At 33.5% G+C, this 23,043-nt stretch overlaps 3 protein-coding genes across 6 annotated transcripts; 1 reads left to right on the top strand and 2 right to left on the bottom strand.

Annotated features, from left to right (window-relative positions):
- Positions 1-1,132: 1,132 nt before the first annotated feature.
- On the top strand, positions 1,133-3,834 carry LOC130954419 (uncharacterized). Its single transcript, XM_057881156.1, has 7 exons — positions 1,133-1,685; positions 1,806-1,949; positions 2,325-2,397; positions 2,684-2,789; positions 2,889-2,985; positions 3,099-3,194; positions 3,277-3,834. Exons 1-7 carry the CDS (start codon positions 1,164-1,166, stop codon positions 3,430-3,432), a joined length of 1,194 nt encoding a protein of 397 aa, XP_057737139.1. The 5' UTR covers positions 1,133-1,163; the 3' UTR covers positions 3,433-3,834.
- A 4,120-nt stretch (positions 3,835-7,954) lies between these two features.
- LOC130954800 (sterol 3-beta-glucosyltransferase UGT80B1) lies at positions 7,955-12,863 on the bottom strand. Of its 4 annotated transcripts, none has more exons than XM_057881566.1 (15): positions 12,753-12,863; positions 12,458-12,529; positions 11,856-11,949; positions 11,608-11,750; positions 11,388-11,458; positions 11,053-11,134; positions 10,753-10,854; positions 10,533-10,588; positions 10,306-10,340; positions 9,454-9,658; positions 9,133-9,342; positions 8,840-8,899; positions 8,688-8,727; positions 8,337-8,558; positions 7,955-8,169 (listed from the first exon to the last, which is right to left on the bottom strand). In XM_057881566.1, the coding sequence occupies exons 1-15, from the start codon at positions 12,819-12,821 to the stop codon at positions 8,116-8,118; spliced, it is 1,515 nt and encodes a 504-aa protein (XP_057737549.1). In that variant the 5' UTR covers positions 12,822-12,863; the 3' UTR covers positions 7,955-8,115. The 4 variants fall into 4 exon arrangements, with proteins under 4 accessions (XP_057737549.1, XP_057737550.1, XP_057737551.1 ...); XM_057881567.1 differs by having other exon boundaries at positions 11,629-11,750; XM_057881568.1 differs by having other exon boundaries at positions 11,388-11,454; positions 11,640-11,750.
- Positions 12,864-18,869: 6,006 nt separating this feature from the next.
- Positions 18,870-21,916, bottom strand: LOC130956660 (protein SUPPRESSOR OF GENE SILENCING 3-like). Its single transcript, XM_057883680.1, has 5 exons — positions 21,101-21,916; positions 20,601-20,895; positions 19,961-20,205; positions 19,577-19,707; positions 18,870-19,092 (listed from the first exon to the last, which is right to left on the bottom strand). The coding sequence occupies exons 1-5, from the start codon at positions 21,914-21,916 to the stop codon at positions 18,870-18,872; spliced, it is 1,710 nt and encodes a 569-aa protein (XP_057739663.1).
- Positions 21,917-23,043: the final 1,127 nt, after the last annotated feature.

Raw genomic sequence — 23,043 nt, 5'->3', positions numbered from 1 at the left:
TTCAAAATTAATAAACTCTTTTCCTAAATTCTCTCATCTACCTCTCTCCATTTTTATATTTCTCTCTACTATTTTTACTCTATATATAATTATATTTTATATTAGTAATTTGACAAATCAAAATATGTCATTTGATATTTTTTACAATTAAAATATTTTAAATGTAAAAATATACACATTAAATTATTTTAAATTTTAGAGAACGAATGTTAAAATTAATTATTAATAAAAAAATTAGACTTTTTCATATAAAAATAATAACTAAAAATCTTATTATTTAATTTTTTATATATCTTGGTCTTTTTAGTCAGAAACTTTTGTCAACTTACGACTTTTATGTAAAATTAGTTTACTTTTATAAATCTTTTGTGTCATGCATAATTTATACTATTAGAACAAAGTGAACTATAATTTTTTTAAAAAAATTATTCTCGTAATGTTATTATGGATAAAAATACTAGTTCTAATATAATACACAAATGCACTAATGCTAACTTAATACATGAATGATGCACAAATGAACTAATGCATGAACTGATGCTAACTAATGCCACTGGTATGATGAAAACTGAACTAATGCAATTTAACAAATTCTAATATAATACACAAATGCACTAAAACAGAACTAATGCAATTTAAGAAAAAAATAGAAACAGAACAAGTCCAATTTCTACAATTTTAATACAAATAATTTAAATTGCAGAATACAACAAGTTAACTAGATTTCAAAATACAATTATAATTTTATAAACTAAATTCTCATAATAGAAACATAATAGAAGTAGAATGAAAAAAAAATTCTCAATGACCTATTTGTTCTTTGAACTTTATTTGTAAAATGACGTCAATGACTTATTTGTCCTTTGAACTTTATTCCACTTTTAGCGTGGCACCGTAACGAACACCTGGACACCGTTTCAGCCACGTCAGCCAGTTCCATTTGGTGTATGAGAGACAAATAAACAGAAAGATTAAATTGTCCTCCGTTTATTAAAGTCAAAATTTCTTTTGTATTTAAATTTTATCAGAAATATATTTGTCAAAAATTTAAAAAATTAGAGAACTAAATAAAACAACCTAACATGCATCGTGGAAATCGAAATCACCGACCAAAGGAAAACAAGTATGTGTTGTGTGTGCGAGTTTGTTGATGTAACACGTTGATGAACATGGCTCCTACTACACTCTCCTATCTTCTCTCACCTGCAAATCTTCACCGTTTCCCTTCCCCAAACCCTAACCCTAATTTCCTCCATCCGCGTGCCACCACCCAATTCCTCACCTTCGCGTCCAATTCTTCACCGCAAAACTCCACCGCCACTCCTCCTCCTCCTCCTCCTCCCACTCCGCCTCCGCCGGAACCCTCCGAGAAGAAATCATTTGCGGTGTCCACCGGCGAGCTGTTCTTAGGTATCGCGACGCGCCTGATCAAGGGCAGCAGGGGAGGAAGCATCGTAGCGGATTCCTCTTCGGCTTCGGTGAAAGAGGAGGAAGAGAGGATTGGTGCGGTGGTGGAGGATGAGATCCAACCCGACGTCATTTGGGAGCAGAGAGTGAAGGACGTTGAAGCTGAGCGCAAACGCAGAGTCGTCACAAGCCCTGGCTTTAGTTTCTCTGCTGCTGGTCTTCTCTTCCCTTACCATCTTGGTGTTGCTCAATTCCTTATTGAAAATGGTTACATCAAGGTCTTTTTTTTTTTTATAGAACAACTCTTGTTTCATGTGCTGTTCTTTTTGCCTGATTAATTATTTGGGAAATGATCAAAATTATTGATTTTTAGATTGGAATTGTTTGTGTTGATGCAGGAAACTACTCCTTTAGCTGGTTCCTCTGCAGGAGCTATAGTATGTGCTGTGATTGCTTCTGGAGCTAGCATGGAAGAAGGCTTGAATGCTACTAAAATCTTGGCTGCCGATTGCCGCGACAGGGGGACTGCATTTCGACTTGGGGTTTGACTCGGCACTTGTTTAATATTTAGTCGTTCTTGGTATCTATGCTTGTTTCTCTTTCGGTTACCAATGGATCAGTGATGATTTAGTTCAAATAACTTGCCATTATTATACTCTTATTTACACTCATGATCCTCTTATTTTGGACTTTTGTGATTACAAAGACTTGCAATAAGCAAGCTATGATCTGTTCTGTTCTGTTTGGTTAGACCATAGACTCTTTAGGTGTGTCTTATTTTCTTTTATTTTGTAACTTGCGCTGCTAATATTGAGATATCCCTAGATAATGATCATAAAAGTTGTTTTATTGCGATATTATGCTTGTGCCTTATTTTGCTTTTTGAGTGTAGGCTGTTCTTTTGTTTTTCTGTGTAGGCTGTTCTACGGGACGTTCTTGAGAAATTTTTGCCAGATGATGTTCATCTCAGATCAAATGGGAGAGTTCGGGGTGAGATTGGATATCTAGATTTTTTTTAACAGAATTATAAAATCTATAGCTAGAAGTGATATGCTATAGAGAAGGAAAAATGTGGCGTGTCTTGTATAGTGTTGTCTACAGTAATCATATACTATTTAGTTATAAAGTTGCATTTATAACTTAATGTTATAATTATATTATTTGTGTCTGGAACAAAATAAATAACTCCAAAGTGAAGATGGGGAGCTGTCTAATTTTCCTTTGTCAGTAGTAGACTAGATGCGGCCGAGCCTTATTATATTACCTTCCCTTGCAGTTGCTGTGACACAGCTTCTTTGGAGACCCAGGGGTTTGCTGGTGGATCAGTTTGATTCTAAGGAAGATCTCATCAATGCAGTTTTTACTTCTTCCTTCATTCCAGGGTGATTTGTTAGTATACCATTTTTACTTGGTTGGATGTGATCTTCTTAACGCAACATATATGATAAGTGAATTTGTAACTTATTTTGATTGTACTCTAGATATCTTGCACCAAGGCCAGCAACAAGGTTTAGAAATCGACTATGCGTTGATGGGGGCTTGACATTGTTTATGCCACCAACATCTGCAACACAAACGGTATTCTTGATCTTTATGATTGTTTTGTTTCAATTCTGATATGCTTAAAAGAATTTATGATTGATAAGACTCTTGTCATATTTCGACCCCAATAAGCATATTCCTCTTTGCAGGTTCGTGTTTGTGCTTTCCCAGCTAGCCGATTGGGATTGCAAGGGATAGGGATTAGTCCAGATTGCAATCCTGAAAATGTTACTAGCCCCCGACAGGTAATTATGCAGTTTTTGAATTGTCATAACAATTTTCTTAAGGACAGGAGATGATTGATCGTTATGCATTGAACTATTTCAGCTTTTCAATTGGGCTCTCGAGCCAGCAGATGATGCAATTCTTGATAGACTCTTTCAGCTTGGATATTTAGATGCTGCTGTCTGGGCGAAGGAAAACCCAGTCGAAGAAATAGTTCAAGATGGTAGTCCTGCGCTTGGAAATAGCATTGCAGAATAGCTCATTATGTAGATTGAAGATGCACGAGGAACAAATTATGTTACCCTTGAAATGGAGTGTCAAGTCAACAAGTAATGATGTCTTGAAGTAAATAACTAGAGGAATGAATTTCGTTGTTTTAATGTACATTGCCATAGGCGAAAGAAAAATGGAGAGGTATACATGTTAAATTTCTAAGCCACAAGGGTCATGTAGTTTAATTTAGAATCCCTGACCCTCTATCTGATTTATTGTGAAATAAAACAGAATTTATTACCTTATCGGTGACAAAAGTCATAATTGTACTCGAGTTCTCCTCCATAAGTGATGCCATTTTCCCATGTGATCATATCAGAAACTATCGGGTCCTTCTAGTGTTATGGTTATTGATACCAATGATGAAGTATGGACAGGCAAAAATATCAGTATCAAGATATTCTAAAGTGAAGGAGTTGGTAAAGTGATAAAGTGAGAAATTAATTACTCTTAAATTAAGATAGTGAGGTACATATTTTATGGAAGTTATAAAATCAATGATGATTAACTTTTTATTTTACCTCTTTATTAACTTTCTCATTTTAGAATTTAGAGGATTCAAATTTAAAATATTATATATGCGTATAGTGTGCTTATTAATAGGTTCTCACATTAACTTTCTAATGCTTTATTTTATAGTTAAAATAAAAGGTGGATAGCTTAAGGAATATTGTTATTTTAAATGACACAAGTATCATAGATATTTCACAGAATAAAATTATAAACCAATAAAAAACTAACTTGGGTTGATATAATGGTTAGATCGCTAATCCGTTTAAACAAATATCAAGAATTTAGTATTTAACTAGGTTCTTTAAATATTTAGACTAGAGGTTTAAATTTTGATATATAGTCAATTTGGGGCAGAGATTAGTACATAAGAAAGGAACAATGACCCCTCTAAATTTATAATATTTACATATAAAGTTCTGTATTTTATAGTTAGGCTCCCCTAATTTTATTTATTTTCTCTTCTCTCAAGTTATGAAATTAAACATTAAAGTAGTTTCTAAAATTGATTACGACTATTAAGACAATTTCTGAAATTTCAATTGTAATAATTACTTTCTTAAAATTGACAGAAATACACTACATTACTCCCTAACAACAAGATAAAAACTATTTTAGTATAGATATTTAAGAATCACTTTAGAACTTAACTTTAAATTATGTCTTTCATGTTAGTCTCTTCTAATCAAAAGCTCTGGCTCCATCTCTGAGTAGTTGGTATATCAATCTTGTACGGATGACTAAGGGGTAATAACAAAAAATTGATTTATTAAAGGCATCATGAAATGCCTTCAAAGTTAGTTCAAACTAATAATGATGAATACATAAACAAGATTAATTTCGTAACAGAATAAGGCCCGTTTGAAACCTAGGAGTTTGAAGTGATAGAGATATATAATATATTGTATAATGTATAGTTGACAAAGAAATTAATAGAAACTATATAAAGTGAGTGGGAGACAAGGACAGCCCATTTCGCATCTATCAAGCTTTTGCAGCAGCAAGTCAAAAAGCATAATAATGAAAGTATGAAACTTCATGGCCACCGGGGTCAACGGACATACAAGTAGCAGTTAACTCATACTCATTATTGTTATTATTATTATCATAGAATATAAACCTCAGTTTCAATTGCATGATGCTATAATAATAATAATCCTTTTGCATAACCTTGTTTACATTGTTCCACCTAAAAAGACACCAGTCATATGTAACATCAACATATATTAGCAGATATTCCTTTACACCATTCACGTAAATATTTAATAATAACATAAACTTGGACAGACAAATGCAACCTTAAATTCAAAGTAGTATTAATTTCACTCTTTTTCTGAAGCATCATATGCGCCCACCATGTAAACATGTATCCCCACAAATAGTACAAGCTCCATGCACGCTAGTTTATGCACCCATCTTTCTTCAGAAAAGCTACACCCTCAAATTCAAACCAATTATAGAAAAGGAAAGAAAAAAAAAACACAATAAGAAAGAAAAATAAGGTATATAGTATGTAGCACTTTGTTTCTTTCTGGTTTATTTTTTCATTATATTATAACTAACCTAGCTAGCTATCACTTGTTCTTCAGAGTTGGCTAGGTTTTCTTCCATTTCCTAAGCTTTGTCTTTGCTCTTTAGGGTTTCTCAGGTGTCATGTTCCATAGACATTTTGGCATTCTGTCCACCTCCATTATTGTTAGCTGCTAACATTCTTTGTAGCATTTGGAGGTAGCCAGTATGCCAAACAGGCTCTGTGAACTTGTCTCTAAGAAGCCTCTTAGGGCTCTTTTGCTCTAAAAACCGCAGCCCGGATATCTTTCTAAAGAGGTAATTTTATTCGAATCAAGAAAATTTATAGGTAGAAACTCAGGCGCAGTTAATTTTATGTAAAATAGATAGTTGGGAACTGTTATATAACAATTTAATTAAATCTGTTAAATCATTTAACGATTCTCAATTATCAACTTTACATTAAGATAATTGCACCTGAAGTTCTACCAAATCTATATCGTTATTACTAGCTCTTAAGAGAAAACAAGTATGTAACACTATGATGAAGGCTCTACATACATTTTGACATCATTTGTCTTCATTATTCTTTTCTTCCAACAAATTATAATGCACTCTTTTTATGGATTAGGAGTTAGTTTTTTCAGATATTTTAATCTAATGTGTCTTAGTCTTTAACTTTTGTAGGTTTCTAACTTGATTACTCCTAACAAATAGCATTTTAATTTGTTTAACTAAAGGATGTGGTATATATTTAGTTATCTTTGCATATTGATTTAATAATTTCTTTGCCAGTGAAGAGAGATCTGCATGCTATGGACATCAAGATTCTAAGATGTTTCATGAACTTGAAAGGTGAATATTTACATATTATTTTACATTGAGCTCCGGCAATTTAACGATTTCGATCTCTTTAATTCATTGAGGACTTGTAATTAGAAAAAGATACTTAAAGAGTTAAGAGCATATAATAGATGCATCATTATCTTGTGTATGTCTATTTTTTTAATCCTATCTTTATAAAATTAAAATCAACTTCAAACATGAGTATAGGTGATGATATTACTCTTTCTCCCTCCTTTTTTTTTTTGGTATTTGTGTCCTCAACTTTTGTCTTGGCTTGTTAAATAATGGGGAAATTGCAGCTTTTGCATGTTTCAAACTTTATATATTCTTGTCCCTCGTGTTGTTTTACGTCCATATGTTTTGAACCGCACGGTTTCTTGCATTAAAGCATTGATCTCTTTCTCGTAGATTAATTGATTAAATCAATAAATAGAGATGTTATCTATATATGATCAACCTTTTTTATTGCTTTATTTAATAAAACATAATATGTACACGTCAAAAACCATTGTGTATATTTATATATAAATACATATGTTATTTTATATCATTTTATATATTTTGTATATCAACTCATATTTTATATAAATTGCTGATTTAGTAAAAGCTTAATAATTAAAAAAAAGACATGAATATAAAAAATCAAATACAAAATTATGTTTAAATTAGAGACATGCATGTAAAAGAGACTGTGACAGCATGTGTTGTGAGTACAGTACTTCTATGAAGACAGTTTCTGCACTTAACATACACACATTTATAGGATATATAAAAGTCAAACATGCTCATCACCACAACCCACTACCAAAAGTTATTTTAAGTCAGCTCCATATATACATTCATTCATTGTAAATTTTCCTCCCATTCTTAAACCATTGGATTTTTTTTTTTTGGTATACAATGCATATATCTAGATATATTGATCAAACGTTTAAAATGTCCTATATGAAAGGGTTAGAAAGCTATTGCTAATTAAGGAGCTGCCCTTCTATTTATTATATTGGTTTAATTTGAATTTTTACAGAGCCAACATAAAAGAATATTAGGTTAGTGTAATTGAATTTTGAAGAGTAAACAAAGGCACAAAGTCCAATTATACTACTCATAATCTTGCAAGGTTGAAACTATGGATATCATACCTTAGTCATAATATTTTTTTGGATTATATATATATTTCCAGTATAGATGATCATGATTTTACCACAACCACATTTCTGTGTGTGTGTAGAATTCTAAACATACAACCCCAGCTTATAGTCTTTAAAGATTCTTGATTAAACTTGCAATGTATAATAGCGTTTACGGTTGCAATTAGCTTAGTTTAATCAACTTTCCTACTTAGAAATTATGGGTACATCATAATTCCATTTTTCTCGAGAAATCACGTTGAGGTTCAAAGTCTTTAGTAAAACAGCGTAGTCATTAGTAAAAAACAATGGTATGAGATCAACCACTTCAAGATACAAGTGACCTATGTACAATAAAGCTCCCTCACATCATAAAATTATATTTAATTTAGTGATTGTCATGATATCTAAAGTTTGGTGCTTAATTTGTCAAAAAAGATTAAAAGTCAATATTTAATTTAAATAGTATAAAAATAAATAATTTTTAAATATTTAATATTTACTTTAAAAAGAAAGTCGGCAACTGAGAATTGGCCTATTTAAATATGAATCTGTAAGTAGAATGATTAACATATGGTACAAGAATTATCTATAAAAAGAACCCCCAAATATCCAATGATAACGAGAAGAAAAACATGAATGGATTCTTGGGAATATTTCAATTGTCTTGAAGATCTCAATTTATACCAAGCTCTTCTTTAAGGCACTTAACTGCTTCTGATACACCGTCCTGCAAGTGTTTAATACCATGAATACATTCAATTATTGCATATAATGAACTAATAATCTTACTGTTACAAAAGGAGACCAAGAATGCATATAGAGCAGATGAAGTATGTAACATCATCAGCCATGAAAATTAATTAAATTATGCTTTGTATTAAGAATATGAATTACCTCAAGTGATATTCTTTCAGAGATTTCTGCAGCTCTTGCTTTGACTCTTGATGATAATGCATCATGTATTGCCTTTGATAGCACATGTGCAGCTTCCTGTACACTTGTTTCATCATTTTTATCAGGAACCAAATGGTTTCTACTGAGCGGTTCTGGCGAAACGCCAAGCCAGTGCATTCTCTCGGCCCAGTAGAACTGATCTAGCATGAAAGGGCACACAACCTACAAGTTTTGCTCAACCTAGTCAAGTACATCAAAGAGTGATACTCATTGCAAAAATGAATAGAAACCAAATGAAGTGGATTCTTCCTTGGTTGTAACAAAATATGGTAGCAAGGGTTTGATTCTAACCTGAGGCGTGCCTGCTTGTAATGCAGCAGCAGTAGTTCCACTAATTAGAGGCAGCAGACAATCCATGCAAAATATACATATTAGTACACGTTATCGTATATGTTTCACTTTAATTACAACTTTGAGGGGCTCAGAATAAAATTTGGTCCAACCTGCCTCCATGATGAATCACAGCAGCACAGTTTTTGAAGAGCCAACTATAGGGTAGGGAACTATTTACAAAACATAAAAACATGCCATTACTTGATGCTGAAAAAAAAGTTGTTAAATCGTCTAAATACGGATATGGTTTCTGTTCATGACAAAATATTATGGTGTTGTTTGATGTATGTAGGCTAGCCCAAAAGAGGCTTACATGGTTGCTTTTTGGTGTTGATAAAATCTTAAAGAGTGCATTAAATAACTGTAACTGTAAGTGACACTAGAGTAGCTAAAGAAAACTCACCCAAAAAAGCAAAAGAGTTGTCCATCACAAAGACAAACACAATCTTCATTCCATTTTTTCTGGTCAGATGATTCTTCAGCAGCAAGCTTATGAACAATCAATTCTAAAGGTTCATAGCCAGCTGTAAAGAGAATAAATCTGTACCTTGTAGTGTTCAGGACAGTCTGAAGAACAGAAAGAAATGCATGGGGGTCTTTCAAAAAACCCATGCTGCAAGTAAATAAGAGAAAAATCAGGTTGAAAAGACATAAAACTACAATGACTGAAACAACTACTATATCTGACTCAAGACAATGAAGAAAAAATTGAAGCAAGGTGTACCTCCCAATGGAACTCAACCCAACAAAAACTGGATTAGTCTTTATAAAATTATGCAACTCCAAATGGCTCGGACATAAGTCGTCTTTAGCATATTGGCCTCCAGATGAAAAATATACTGAAATTTCTTGGCATCTCTTACATGTAAACTGCCATTCAATAGGTGGAAACCAAAATCCACAAACCCGTACTTTCGGTGGCCAGTATGCTATCAATGAACTAACATTAGTCAAGTGTTGAAACATAAAACCTATAATAAATAAATAATTTACAAAAAAAAAAAAAAACACACTAGAGGAACCATAAACCAATCAAGAACACAAATTTTCTCAAGAACATGTTAATAAAACAATAAGGAAACAGATTTAAGTACATTGCATTTCTCAGTAACAAAATAATGAAGAATTAATCACAATATTTTTTTCTCTTAAAAGGTCACAGATCTTCCGATTTACATAGAATTTTCTGTTCGATCTTTTTGGTATGAGAATACTTGGTTGAAACAAAATTATAAAGATACTTATTTAAACCCACCACGGGTCTTGATACATTCCTCATTTTCATTCTTCCAATCTCTCCTACCTAGTAAACTCAAAACAGAATTCAGATGCAACTATTATGAGCATTCATCGGAGATCTACTCTTCACCTCTCAGAAAGTTATGGCAGCTGTCATATGAAACCGTCTTAACGTTATGGTTTAATACAGGACATTTGCTACGAATGGATATAAAATTAAAGAAAGGGTATAGATGCAGGCAGAAGAGGACTAAAGCATGAATTAATAGGCAACATCATGAATATATATATGCCATGTAGTGAAAGAGAAGCTTTTATCAAAGACCACAAAACATACCAGGGCATTCAACAACTTCTTTACTGAACCCATACCTGTTGAACAATGTACCTAGTCAGCACAAAGATCAGATCTAGTATTGCACAGCCGTTCAAAAGACAATTAAATGTATGTATCACACAAATATACAATTTAAAGGTGTTTTATCATGAAGTTGTATCAAAAGTGAAGTATTCTGTATCAAAAGCTAATTGAATAGACAAATTTTGAAGTGTGTCCGCGCTTACATTACTAGAGGAGATTGTGGCCTTTGATGCCAAGTCGGAATTCCTGTCACTGGATCCTGAAATCACCAAATAAATAAATAATGGTTCCTGTGGAAATTTTAAATAATGAAGGGTTCCTCATACTAATCTGCAAGTTTACATGTCTAAAGCAACCTAACTCAGGTGGCACAGACATGGTTTTAACGAATGCAGTGGAAAGATAAGTATAGGAAACACTTACTGTAAAAGGACATGAACTCAGATGCAGGTTGTCATTTCTCCACAATCCCCAATTTTCTGTGAAAAGAGGCCACATCCAGTGAATAACATCCTGCCAGCAAACCTATGGGGGAAAAAGATTAATCAAAATGAAAAAAGAAAACAACAAATTAATATACAAGCTGTATTTCCCAATCGTAGACTACAGCATGCTCTCCTTAATAAAGGGAAGAACACAATTGTAAGCAGGAAAAATCAGAATCAGCTGTTAGCATCTTTCCAAACTTAAAACATTAGAATATAGAAGTTTGACGAGCAATACCTTGCCAGAAGGAGATTCAGTGAGATATCTATACAAAAGAGGAAGTTCTCGTTGGAATTGGCTTTCAAATGTTGCAGGTGCACTACACAGGATATCAATGACCATAGTCATCAACTGGATATGACCTTCTATATTCATATATCTTGAGATAGTAATTTTTAAAGGACAAACATAGTGCATTTCTGTTTTTTCTTTTGCTGTCAGGCAGGGCCACTGGGGATGGGGGCATTAGAGGCAGCATGTATACCAACCAAAAGCAAGGAACTTGAAAACAGGCATTGCATTACAATTTCAGGAAGTTTAACAATACACAAGAGGATGAACTTCTTTAGTACCTATATGGAACCACATAAGGTGCAGCTACAACACAACGGACACAAAAACTTTCTGCAAGGCTCCATCCTTCCTGAACCATTAGGTAAAGCTCTTCGTAACTATACACTTAACCACTTGGTTAAATTTGTTTATGTCTATATATAAGCAATGGAAACTTTTAAAATAGCAGCTTCTAGATTTCAAATGGCAATCTTGACAACACTATTCAAATTTGAATACCAAAGCAAAAAAATTTATCACAATAACGTCACCATCCAAGGCAGAGCCATCTCCAAATATCCTCTCAATTAAAGAATAGCATTCTTGTCGATGATCTCGTGTAATTTTCTTTTTTTGCAAGGAAAAGGATAAATCTTCCTTCCCTAATAAAATAAGAACATGTTAGAAACTGTAGTCACCCCCTCCCTTAACCCTATATATATAGCATTCCCCACATCATAAAGGGTTATAAAGTTGATAGTTCAAACCTTCCAAATCATTATTCTGCTCAGCAGAAAGAACCGGAGGAGATGAAACTGGGCAATATTCGACATGCTTTTCAGCCAAGTGAGAACTTAAGCTCTGTAAGAGTGATTTGTGAGTTGGGATTCGGAGGGTAAGGTAGGGAAGGGAATGGATTGAAATTTAAACCCTTCCCTTCACTCTCTTTCCAGCCAAGACCTCAACTCACAACAGTGTTAACGTTTTGTTCAAGTGTCAGATATTAACAGCATGAATATCAAATAAAATGCAAATACAAAAAATAGTGACTTGATTTGGCAATAAAAGTCATCTCTTATTAATTTTATAGATATTTTACATTTATTTATTGGAAGGACAGTTGATTAACTCGTTTCAGCTTCCAATTACGAGGAGAAAAATGACTAAGAACTCTAAACTCTAAATCTATGTATGGTATATGATAGTAACCTGTCAATAATTTACACTTTTTTTTAACAATTAATCCTTAATCAACATAATTAGATGTTACTCTGGCCTCTGTATCGTATAGACTATTTAACTAGCTGCTTAGAATTCGCAATTACAGTAGTAAACAAGTGTTATGCTTATCAGATAATAATGCAAACACCTGGTGTGCGGAATGAGTTATTAGAATGACTTCATACTGCTTCTGGTCACAAGCAAAAGCTGCAGCAATGGCCTGCAATTAACAACAGTGCAATGCAAAGTTTGAGAAACAAAACAACCGTCGAAACGGCTGAAGTAAAGTCTTAACCTTTATGTATGAAACAAAAAAGGCATAACTTTTGTATTGTTGCTCAGTTCAAGAAATTTCAAAATAGAAACAGCGACTGAGCTCATTTATTTTCTTCTTCACTTCGATTTTGGAAATGAAACAAGGAAGAAGAAAAATCACTACTCACAGAAAGAGGGTACACGTCGCCTTTGGTTCCGAAAGCCATGAACACTGCTTTCGGTTTCGTTCTCTCCATTCTCCTCCTCTGCTACAAAAGTTCTACTATTTCTGTCCGTTTTCAACTTCAATTAAAAATTGTTGTCTTTGGATATAATAATTATAGGAAGAAAAAATTTAATAATAGGAAATATGATATTTAAATTAGGATTCCACTTATATTAGAAATGAACCGAGTCTAAATTACTCTAAAAAGTAAAAACTAGCTTAAAGTTAAAGATTGTTGTGATAAGTATTGGACGTGATGTCCATTTTCTTTATGAGAATTACGTTCTCAAGAGAGAATGAAATTAATAAAGGTTGAAAATATTCTTTCTATATGCTTATAAAAGAAGGTTAAGTCTCTTTGATATTACACTACAACATATCAATAAAATAACTCTTTTTTTCTTTTATGTTGCAGTACTTTTTTCACTCTCTTTATATTTTTTTATATTATATTTGTTACATCTTTTTTATTTATTTATTTAGTTATTTTATAACACGTTATCAGCACAAAGTTCTAACAAAATTTTAAGAAGACTCCAAGTAACAAATTTTCATTATGTCGATACTCTTTCATCTTGAATATAATGCTTTTGATATATCTGGAAATAATTATTTATCATAGATACTAGATGCTAAAATCCATCTTGATTTAATGGATCTTGGAGATACCATTAAGGTTGAAAATAATACATCCTAGAAGGATATAGCCAAAGCCATAATTTTCCTTCGTCGTCATCTTGACATATGATTGAAAAATGAATATCACACATTAAAAGATCCTGCAGATCTGTGGAAAGACTTGAAAATAGTATAATCATCAAAAGACAGTGATACTTCCTCAAGCCCGATATGTTAGAGAAAATTTTTTCGACCTTCCATGTCTCGAATGTGCTCCTGCAGCAGCAGTATCGAGAAAAAGAATTTAAAAATATTCTGAGTTAATTTCTTACCTTTTTGTTGCTGAACGCAATAATGAGTTATTTTTAAGAAATCATGAAACGCGCCTAGCTGGCGCCGCCCCATTTTCTGAAGCAAATGCGACAAATTATAACCCCAGAAGAGATAAATGACAAGGTTTTAATAGCAAGAAAAATTATGGAAGGAAAATGAATTATGTTCACAAGAAAAGATCTCACCAGAAGTGGGATAAAGAAAGAAACAATGGCAAAGTAAATCAATTGAGGATAAATACTTCTGTTGTGGTGGAAAGAGCCATTGGTCACGTACCTGTCGTACCCCAAGGCACCTAGTTGATTTTTATCAAACATCCTTGAAAAAGGATGACAAAGGAAAGGAAACAAATTTTGTTTCAAATGATTAAAATTCTACCACTCATTATAATGTATCTAATTTCTTTAAGGATTGTGAAGGAAATATTGGTCATTTGACCAATGATGGAATAGTTTAATCTGTGTGTTTGTTAAGTATTCATGTGAATAATTTTACTGTGCATGTACTTCTACTCATTTTATTATTATTATTTGTCTTTGAAGAAAAATGGCAAGGACATATCCTGAAAATATTTGCCTTGCGAATAGTGCAAGTTCGCACACTATTCTTAAAAGTAATATATATTTTACCCATCTTGTGCCAAAAGAAGAATATGTTAATACTATATTGGCTCAGACAATGTGATTGAAGGCTCCAGAAAAGCTATAATTTTGTTTCTCGGAAGAACAAAATTCATAATAAACAATGCACTATTGTCTACCAAGTCTCGAAGAAACTTGTTGAGTTTTAAGATATTTGCCGAAATGGATATCATATTGAGACTATGAATGAGGAAAATCATGAGTACTTATGTATCACAACTCATGATTCAAATAAGAAAGTTATATTAGAAAAGTTACACTCACTTTCATCTAGGTTGTATTATACCAAGATTAGTGCAATTGAATCACATGCCATTATAAACTAGAAGTTTACTAGCCCAAATGAATTCATAACTTGGCATGATAGATTGGGTCATCTGGGAACAACCATGATGAGGAGAATTATTGAAAACTCCCATGGACATTTACTAAAGAACCAAAAGATTTTTAAATCTAGTGAATTCTGTTGTGCAGCATGTTCTTAGGGAAAGTTAATTTTAAGGCCATCACCAGTAAAGATTGGATTTGAGTCCCCTGAATTCTTAGAAAGAATTCAAGGTGATATATGTGGACCTATTCATCCACCATGTGGATCTTTTAGATATTTTATGGTCCTGATAGACGCATCTTCAAGATGGTCACATGTTTGCTTATTATCTTCTCCCAACCTGGCGTTTGCGAGATTACTGGCTCAAATTATTCGATTAAAAATACAATTTTCAAAAAATCCAATTAAAGCAATTCGTCTTGATAATGCTGGTGAATTTACTTCCCAAGCTTTTGATGCTTATTGTATGGCTAATGGAATAAGTGTTGAACATCCAGTAGCTTATGTTCACACACAAAATGGGTTAGCAGAATCATTTATTAAACGCTTCCAATTGATTGCTAAACCCTTGCTTATGAGAACAAATCTCCCAACCTCAGTTTGGGGGCATGCTATTTTATATGCCGCAGCACTTATTCGTTTGAGGCCAACGAGTTACCATCAGTTCTCTCCTATGCAATTAGCTTTTGGCCAGCAGCCAAATATCTCCCATTTAAGAATATTTGGGTGTGCGATATATGTTCCCATTGCACCACCTAATCGCACCAAAATGGGACCCCAAAGAAAATTGGGGATATATGTTGGATATGATTCTCCCTCTATAGTGAGGTATCTTGAGATACAAACGGGAGATGTATTTAAAGCCCGATTTGTGGATTGTCATTTTGATGAATCAAATTTTCCAACATTAGGGGAGAGAATAAGCTTCCTGAAAAGGAACTTAATTGGAATGCATCATCGTTGATGCATTTAGATCTTCGATCAGGGCAATATGAACTAGAAGTTCAAAAGATTATACATTTGCAGAGAATAGCAAATAAATTGTCTGATGCATTTTCTGATACAAAGAGGATAACCAAATCTTATATACCAGCGGAAAATGTCCCAATTCGAATTGATGTCCCAGTATGACAAGTAGCCACTGAAACAAATTCACGCCAGAAGCGTGGCAGGGCAAAAAATGCCCCAATTCGAATTGATGTCCCAGTAGGACAAATAGTCACTGAAGCAAATACACGCCAGAAGCGTGGCAGGCCTGTCGGTTCCAAAGATAAAAATCTTTGAAAGAGAAAAGAGGTAAATATTATTCCTGTTGAAAAAGACATAGTAAAGACACCTGCAGTTGTCCAAAATTCTGATATAGTTTTAACGCCAGAAGACGTTCAGGTACCTGAAAATTGTGAAAATGATGAGATCTCGATAAATTATGTCTTTACAGGAGAGAAATGGGACCGAAATAAGACAATTGTCAATGAAATATTTGCATATAATGTGGCATTAAATATCATGCATGAAAATAAGGATCTTGAGCCAAGATCAGTCGAAGAATGTCGACAAAGGAATGATTGGCCAAAATGAAAAGAAGCCATGAAGGCTGAGTTAGACTCACTTGCAAAATGTGAAGTCTTTGGACCTGTAGTTCGTACACCAGAAGATGTAAAACCTGTTGGATACCGATGGGTATTTGTGAGAAAACGAAATGAGAAAAATGAAGTTGTGCGCTATAAAACCCGACTTGTGGCACAAGGTTTTTCACAAAGGCCCGGTATAGATTATGAAAAAATGTATTCCCTATAGTGGATGCAATAACATTGCATTATTTGGTCAGTTTATCTGCATATCATAAACTGCATATGCATTTAATGGATGTGGTAACAACCTATTTATATGGCTCATTAGATCGGGATATCTATATGAAAGTCCCTGAAGGACTAAAGATATCTAAACCATCCAATGAATATTCGCAAGGGTTATACTCAATTAAATTGCAAAGATCTTTATATGATTTAAAGCAATCTGGACGAATGTGGTATAATCGTCTTACTGAGTATCTGGCCAAAAATGGATTCAAGAATGATGATATCTATCCATGTGTTTTCATAAAGAAATCTATATCTGGATTCATTATAATTGCTGTGTACGTTGATGATTTAAATATCATTGGTACTCTTGAAGAGATTCCAACAATAATAAAAACTCTAAAAGAAGAGTTTGAGATGAAAGATCTTGGAAAGACTAAATTTTGTCTCGGCCTGCAGATCGAGCATACAAAAGTGGGATCTTTATTCATCAAACAACATACTTGAAGGGATTTTACATGGATAAGTCACATCCATTAAGTACCCCAATGATCGTATGATCTTTAGATGTGAAAAATGATCAATTTCGTCCTAAGGAAGAAAATGAAAATATCCTTGGTCCTGAAGTACCATATCTTAGTGCCATTGGAGCGATGATGTATCTTGCTAATAATATGTGACCTGACATATCATTCGCGGTGAATTTACTAGCAAGGTATAGTTCTTCTCAAACCAGAAGACATTGGAGTGGAATCAAGCAAATCTTTCTATATCTTCATGGAACGGTTGATATGGACTGTTTTATCTCTATGGATCCAAGTCACAATTAGTTGGCTATGCAGATGCTGGATACTTGTCTAATCCACATAAAGGGAGATCTCAAACAGGATACCTGTTCACATATGGTGGAACAGTTATATCATGGAGGTCCACGAAACAAACGATTGCTGCAACATCCTCTAATCATGCCGAAATACTAGCGATACATGAAGCTAGTCGCGAGTGTTTTTGGCTCAAGAGTTTGATCCAATATATTTTGTCATCATGTGAACTGATTGATCATAACATAGCTCCAACTGTCCTGTTTGAAAATAATACAGCATGTATTGCTCAACTTAGGGGTGGATACATCAAATGTGATAGAACAAAGCATATTTCTTCCAAATTCTTATTCATTCATGATCTTCAAAATCAAGGGACAATTGATGTCCAACAGATCCGTTCGAATGATAATCTGACAGATTTATTCACAAAGTCACTCCCAAAATCCTCCTTTGAAAGATTGGTACATGAGATTGGGATGCGCCGATTTTGAGACATTAAATGATGTCGGCAAGAGGGGGAGACTGATCTCTTTTTTCCTTGGTCAGGTTTTTTTTCCATTAGGTTTTTCTTGACAAGGTTTTTAACGAGCCAGTCCCCATCACAAAAGATATTGTACTCTTTTTCCTTCACTAAGGTTTTTTTCCACTGGGTTTTTCTTTAGTAAAGTTTTAACGAGACAATAATTCTAAATGGTCATCCAAGGGGGAGTGTTGTAATAAATATGGAACGTGGATGCCCATTTCCTTTATGAGGATTACATTCTCAAGAGACAATGAAATTAATGAAGGTTGAAAATATTTTTTCTATATGCCTATAAAAAGAGATTAAGCCTCCCTTGATATTACACTACAACATATCAATAAAACAACTCTCTCCTCTCTCTCTTATGTTGCAATACTTTTTTCACTCTCTTTATATTTTTTTTATATTATATTTGTTAAAAATCTTCCTTATTTATTTATTTAGTTATTTTACAACAAAGATGTCTCATTTATAAGGATTATTAGACTGTTATTTTTAAAATGTGAAACTTGTGGGATTTTATACGCACTTCATTGGACAAGGACTAGAAGGGTGAAACTTGACAATGTTAAGTTCTAACTTTGCTCTAAACTATATTAAAAATGAAGTGGGTCTAACTGATGTTACTTAATTTCTAATAAGTTGTAACAAAAAAAGTAATAAATAAAATTATAGTTTCAATCATATATTAAGGATTTAAGATCTAGGAATAAATCTTAATTCTTAATGCATGTGGTGATTCATCTTAAACTCAATAATCAGAATTTTATAATGTAAGCATTTTCAAACAGAGCATACAATCTACTAAAATACCAGAAACAACTGTTTAGAACCAGAAAGATGGGATGAAAACTCTCAATCTTGTGATACATACCAGATAACATAAACTCTACCATTTTTAAACTTCAAAAAATAATCCAAAAAATATTGTATCACTAGTTCACTACAAAATTAAATTATGCTTTCCTCAGCATGCGTTTCTCTTTCTCTTGCCGGTGTGATCCACCCGCCATTCATTTCTGAGAGTTTTCTTCTTGAGAAATGGCTGAAGCATTGTCCAAAAGTTGAGTCAGTTCATTTTCCAAATCCTTCACAAGTTCAAGCTGCTCCTCGAACTGCTTCTTCCTCAGAGCCATCATCTTCTGATGATAAATTTTTGCAATATTAATTCTCACCTCCCCAAATTGCTTCATCCTGCTCTCTTCAACACTTAGGAAACCAATGACTTTCTCAACACTGTTGACACAGACAAATATATCTGATTTGAGAAATGCCAAAATAGATCACACATCAAGGTATATAAGGTGTAAATTTTTACATACAAGTCTAAAATTTTATATATCAAAGTTATTCGTTAAATATTTTCAACTCAATTTTACTTATAGCCAGACATACCTTTATATACAGAAAGAAAAAGTATGGGTAAGCAATTTTTAGTTAGTTAATATCAGTCAATTTTGTTTTAAGATTTATAATTTAGAGGCTACAAGTAAGGGTTTATGATTTAGGGTTTATATATATATATATATATATATATATATATATATATATAAACTAATTTGTAAAACATTAGCTGATGTTGGCTAAAAAAAATTGACTACCTAGTATTACTTACAGAAAATATGTGTCATCAAAGACTAAAAGAGTGATAAACTAAAACAGATTTTGAGAGAAGCTTAGAATAATTTATAATATAATAAGAGGAAAGCAAGATGATTACCTATGTATGTTTTCCTCTACCCCTTTTTCTAGCCTTGCTTGCTGCAAAACGTCATAGTCATCTTCTTTTGAAACTATAGCTTGCTCTATGATTTGGAGTTGCTGTTTGAAAAATATCTCTTGTGCATCCATCTAGAAAAACAATATTATAAGGGGGTAGGAAAAAAAAATCAGCTCTAGAAGAAAATTTTTATTCATCACCAAGAAAAGTGTCAATTTTTTAACATTTCCTTTGACAAACAATATCACAATCAAGCAACTCAGGCATTTCAAATTGGATTTCGTTGGTATCGCTGTTTCAAGAAAAGAATCAAGTTATCTTCTTAGACAAACAAATGAACACTAAGAATAATAGTAGTCCAATTTCAGTCTCATAACATGGTACCTCCTCTGTGCTCTCTTGATGATGTTCTTTAACACGCTCCCTCATAACACGGTTTTCTTCCATTGTGATGCGTAATTTTCCAGTCATTCTAGATAAAGACTCTTCAAGAACTTTTGATTTCAATTGTTCTTTAGCTATCTTATCCTTAAAATATCCAAGCAATCGACTATCATCATTTATATGCTTTATCTTGCTCTCTATCGTGCCTTGGTATGATCTCATTTCAAACTTCAATTTTGACTTTCCTGAAATAGTTATGTAGATACCCACAATAGTTAAAACATACAAATAGCAAAACACAGAGTATGAATATAATAAATTGAGATTTCAAGTTCATCTTAAATTCATTTCAGAACCTTTCTTAGGAAATGAAGTCATTCAAAAATTAAAACTTAATTATTTGATTTGAAATTAACAGCATATAATTCAGTTCTTCAAGGAATTAGATTGCTTCATACAGTTCAAAAGTAAATCAACAATTAGAATTCAATTTCTTGACTTGAAATTAAATAATAGTATAAGATTCAGTTCAATTCAATTTTGTCTCATCTTAGTTATCCAAACACCCTGATAATAAGAGTTAAGATTAGAAACCGGTGAGATGAAATAAAGAATGATGTTGAAAGAAAGTAAAAAAGACCTGCACAGTGCCAGTTGAAAATATCCATATCTTCTCTAGAAGCCAAGTAGCCATAAAGTTGGCGCTTCCCACCTGGAACAATTGGATTCTGACATCGATTCCATGCCTCCTTGTCTCTTCCCTGCTCTTTGAAATGCTTGTGGAGGCGCACAGCTTCTAAATAACCTGCTGGTGATGCATCAAAAATCAACATACTCATCCCCCGGTGTCCTTGTGGACCATATGAGTGCCTAGCCTTTTGTGCAGCATAGTTACTGAAGCAATCAAGGAGCTCTTGATTCCCCATTCCATACCACTACAATTCAATTCACATAAGTCAAACCACAAAATAATAATTTAAATTCGACAAAGAAGGGACTAAATAACTGTTAATTTGGAGTATTCAATGCAACAATATTTTGAATCAAATACTTTAGCAGTGTGATGTAAATATAAATAACAGCAAAAGAGTAAGACTATATCCATCTCCTATTAGAAAACAAGGCAATGAAGTTATATACCTTATTGTTTTCATCTTGCTCATGTCTTGTATTCATTATGACAACCATTGGAGGCCAAACTATTTCATGATCCTTTACTTTCTTATCAAGGCCCTCCCATTTACCATAAGCTTCGTTAGCTGCCCTCAATGGAATTCTTTTCCTGTTGCACTCCTCCTCCAAAGTGTCGGCAAACACTCGGTGCAGCCTTGCCCTCCTTGATTGTATTGTCCTTGAATGAATCAGAAGGGGCTGTAGCCCTTGGTACCAATCAATAGCCCCAACACCCCCTTGGCATGCAGGGCAATGCAATGACATCTCTTGTGAATTGATTTGTTCAGTGGTCATTCTATCTAATTTGTCAAAGAAATTTCTGAACCACTTGCTTTTCTTGCACCCTTCATGGCTTATCTCGAGAGTATCTTCATCGTTGCCATCTAAAGAAAGCTCATCATCACTATCAAACACAATTTCAGACTCACTTTCAACGGTTTCTTCATCACTTATTTCACAAGAAACTCCATTTCCACATGCCATGTTCTTTTGGGAATTGCTCTTGTCCACCACTTTGCTGCTGTTAAAACCTGCTGATTTGTCACTGCCCTGGTTCACCAATTTGTGAGGTGCATTTGGATTTCCCCATGCATTTGAACCAAAATTCTGAGGAAACCAAGGTCTTGGAGCACTTCCACCGGGTTGGTTCTGTGGCTGCCTAGAGTCAGCATTTTGTTTAGAATTGAATTTGATATCGTTAGCTCCTTTCTTGTTCTGTCGATTAGATTTCACTCTATACACTTTTCCCAACTCTGGAAAAGGATCAGCACTACCATCAGCCATGATTCAGTTTTTACCTGCAATGTGATGTGATTACAATTATTTTCAAATAATAAATTGTGGGTTTGGCTAAGATAAGGTCTTGAACTTTGAAAGGAAAAATAAATATTTCAAAGTTCCAATTGCATTGAAGCTTACAAAATTATTAACTTTGGAAACCATTACAATAAATGCAATAAATGCATTGGAAACTTGACATACATATAGCATAGAGCAGTTCATAAGACGTTATTTGATTTCATAAATATTGAGAGGCACGAGCTAATTCAAACGATCTTGTTCAACAATATAATTAGGTAATTTTGAAACACTTTATCTCTTCTAGTCCAACAAACAATGCAGAGAAAAAAAAAGTAAAAAACAGCAGAAAACTTGGTCACAACAACAAAACTGATTTCTTATAATCAATATAATTGAAAACAAGATCAGAGTCATCAAGACTCAATAAATCGTTTTCAGTAACACAAATACTGCACATTCAGCTGCAAGTTCATTCCAAAAATATCAGTCAGTTCCATTACACGAAGCATTCACCAATCGATTTCCTCGTTTTCCTTAATTTTGCTGGTTCTCGTGAGAGGAGAGGGGACATTGGTACATAACATCAAACATCTTGCATTGACACCATTTTAATTTCCGTTAGAATCGCAAGAGCGAATCATCGTTTCCAAATACAAGGAAATGACAGAGAAAGCGAAAATAGGAAGTTGAAACGCAAAACAACAGTAATGAATTAGAGTTGCTATTAATCTTTGTTTTGCATTTAAGAATTATAAATATATTATCATCATCATCATCGTCATCGCATTATTATAATATGAATAAGAATGCATTGCATGGATGAATGAGAGGTGAGGTAAGCAAAGCAACACCTGAAGCTGATGAGTGATGAGTGATGCTAAAAACGTTGCGCCACTATCACTCTCAGCGTTCCAGTATTATTTGACACGCTGAAAATGAAAAGGTGTAAGGGGTCTGAAATGCAGGCGCCCCTATGGACGGTGAGTTAGTCGTTTTTACTTTTTAGCGAGGTCGTTGAGGGACACCGCCTCAACGGTTCAACCTAAACCAACCATGTTATTAATAACATAAAAATAGTAATCTTTTTAACATGAATTCTACTTGGGAAT

The sequence above is a fragment of the Arachis stenosperma genome, chromosome 10 (assembly GCF_014773155.1).
Source record: "Arachis stenosperma cultivar V10309 chromosome 10, arast.V10309.gnm1.PFL2, whole genome shotgun sequence".
In the NCBI taxonomy this organism is placed as follows: domain Eukaryota; kingdom Viridiplantae; phylum Streptophyta; class Magnoliopsida; order Fabales; family Fabaceae; genus Arachis; species Arachis stenosperma.
Note: the sequence above shows the minus strand (reverse complement) of the source record. Positions and strands in the feature narration are given on the sequence as shown.

Coding starts and splice junctions, on each gene's coding strand:
- LOC130956660 (XM_057883680.1), bottom strand. CDS start 21,916: ATGGCTGATGGTAGTGCTGATCCTTTTCCAGAGTTGGGAAAAGTGTAT. Junction 20,206..20,600: donor TTTCAACTGGCACTGTGCAG/GTCTTTTTTACT, acceptor TAACTATTTCAG/GAAAGTCAAAATTGAAGTTT. Junction 19,093..19,576: donor GTAGAGGAAAACATACATAG/GTAATCATCTTG, acceptor CTGTGTCAACAG/TGTTGAGAAAGTCATTGGTT.
- LOC130954800 (XM_057881566.1), bottom strand. CDS start 12,821: ATGGAGAGAACGAAACCGAAAGCAGTGTTCATGGCTTTCGGAACCAAA. Junction 9,659..10,305: donor AGAAGTTGTTGAATGCCCTG/GTATGTTTTGTG, acceptor GTTCATTGATAG/CATACTGGCCACCGAAAGTA. Junction 8,559..8,687: donor TACAAGCAGGCACGCCTCAG/GTTAGAATCAAA, acceptor CAAAACTTGTAG/GTTGTGTGCCCTTTCATGCT.
- LOC130954419 (XM_057881156.1), top strand. CDS start 1,164: ATGAACATGGCTCCTACTACACTCTCCTATCTTCTCTCACCTGCAAAT. Junction 2,790..2,888: donor ACTTCTTCCTTCATTCCAGG/GTGATTTGTTAG, acceptor ATTGTACTCTAG/ATATCTTGCACCAAGGCCAG. Junction 2,986..3,098: donor CAACATCTGCAACACAAACG/GTATTCTTGATC, acceptor TCCTCTTTGCAG/GTTCGTGTTTGTGCTTTCCC.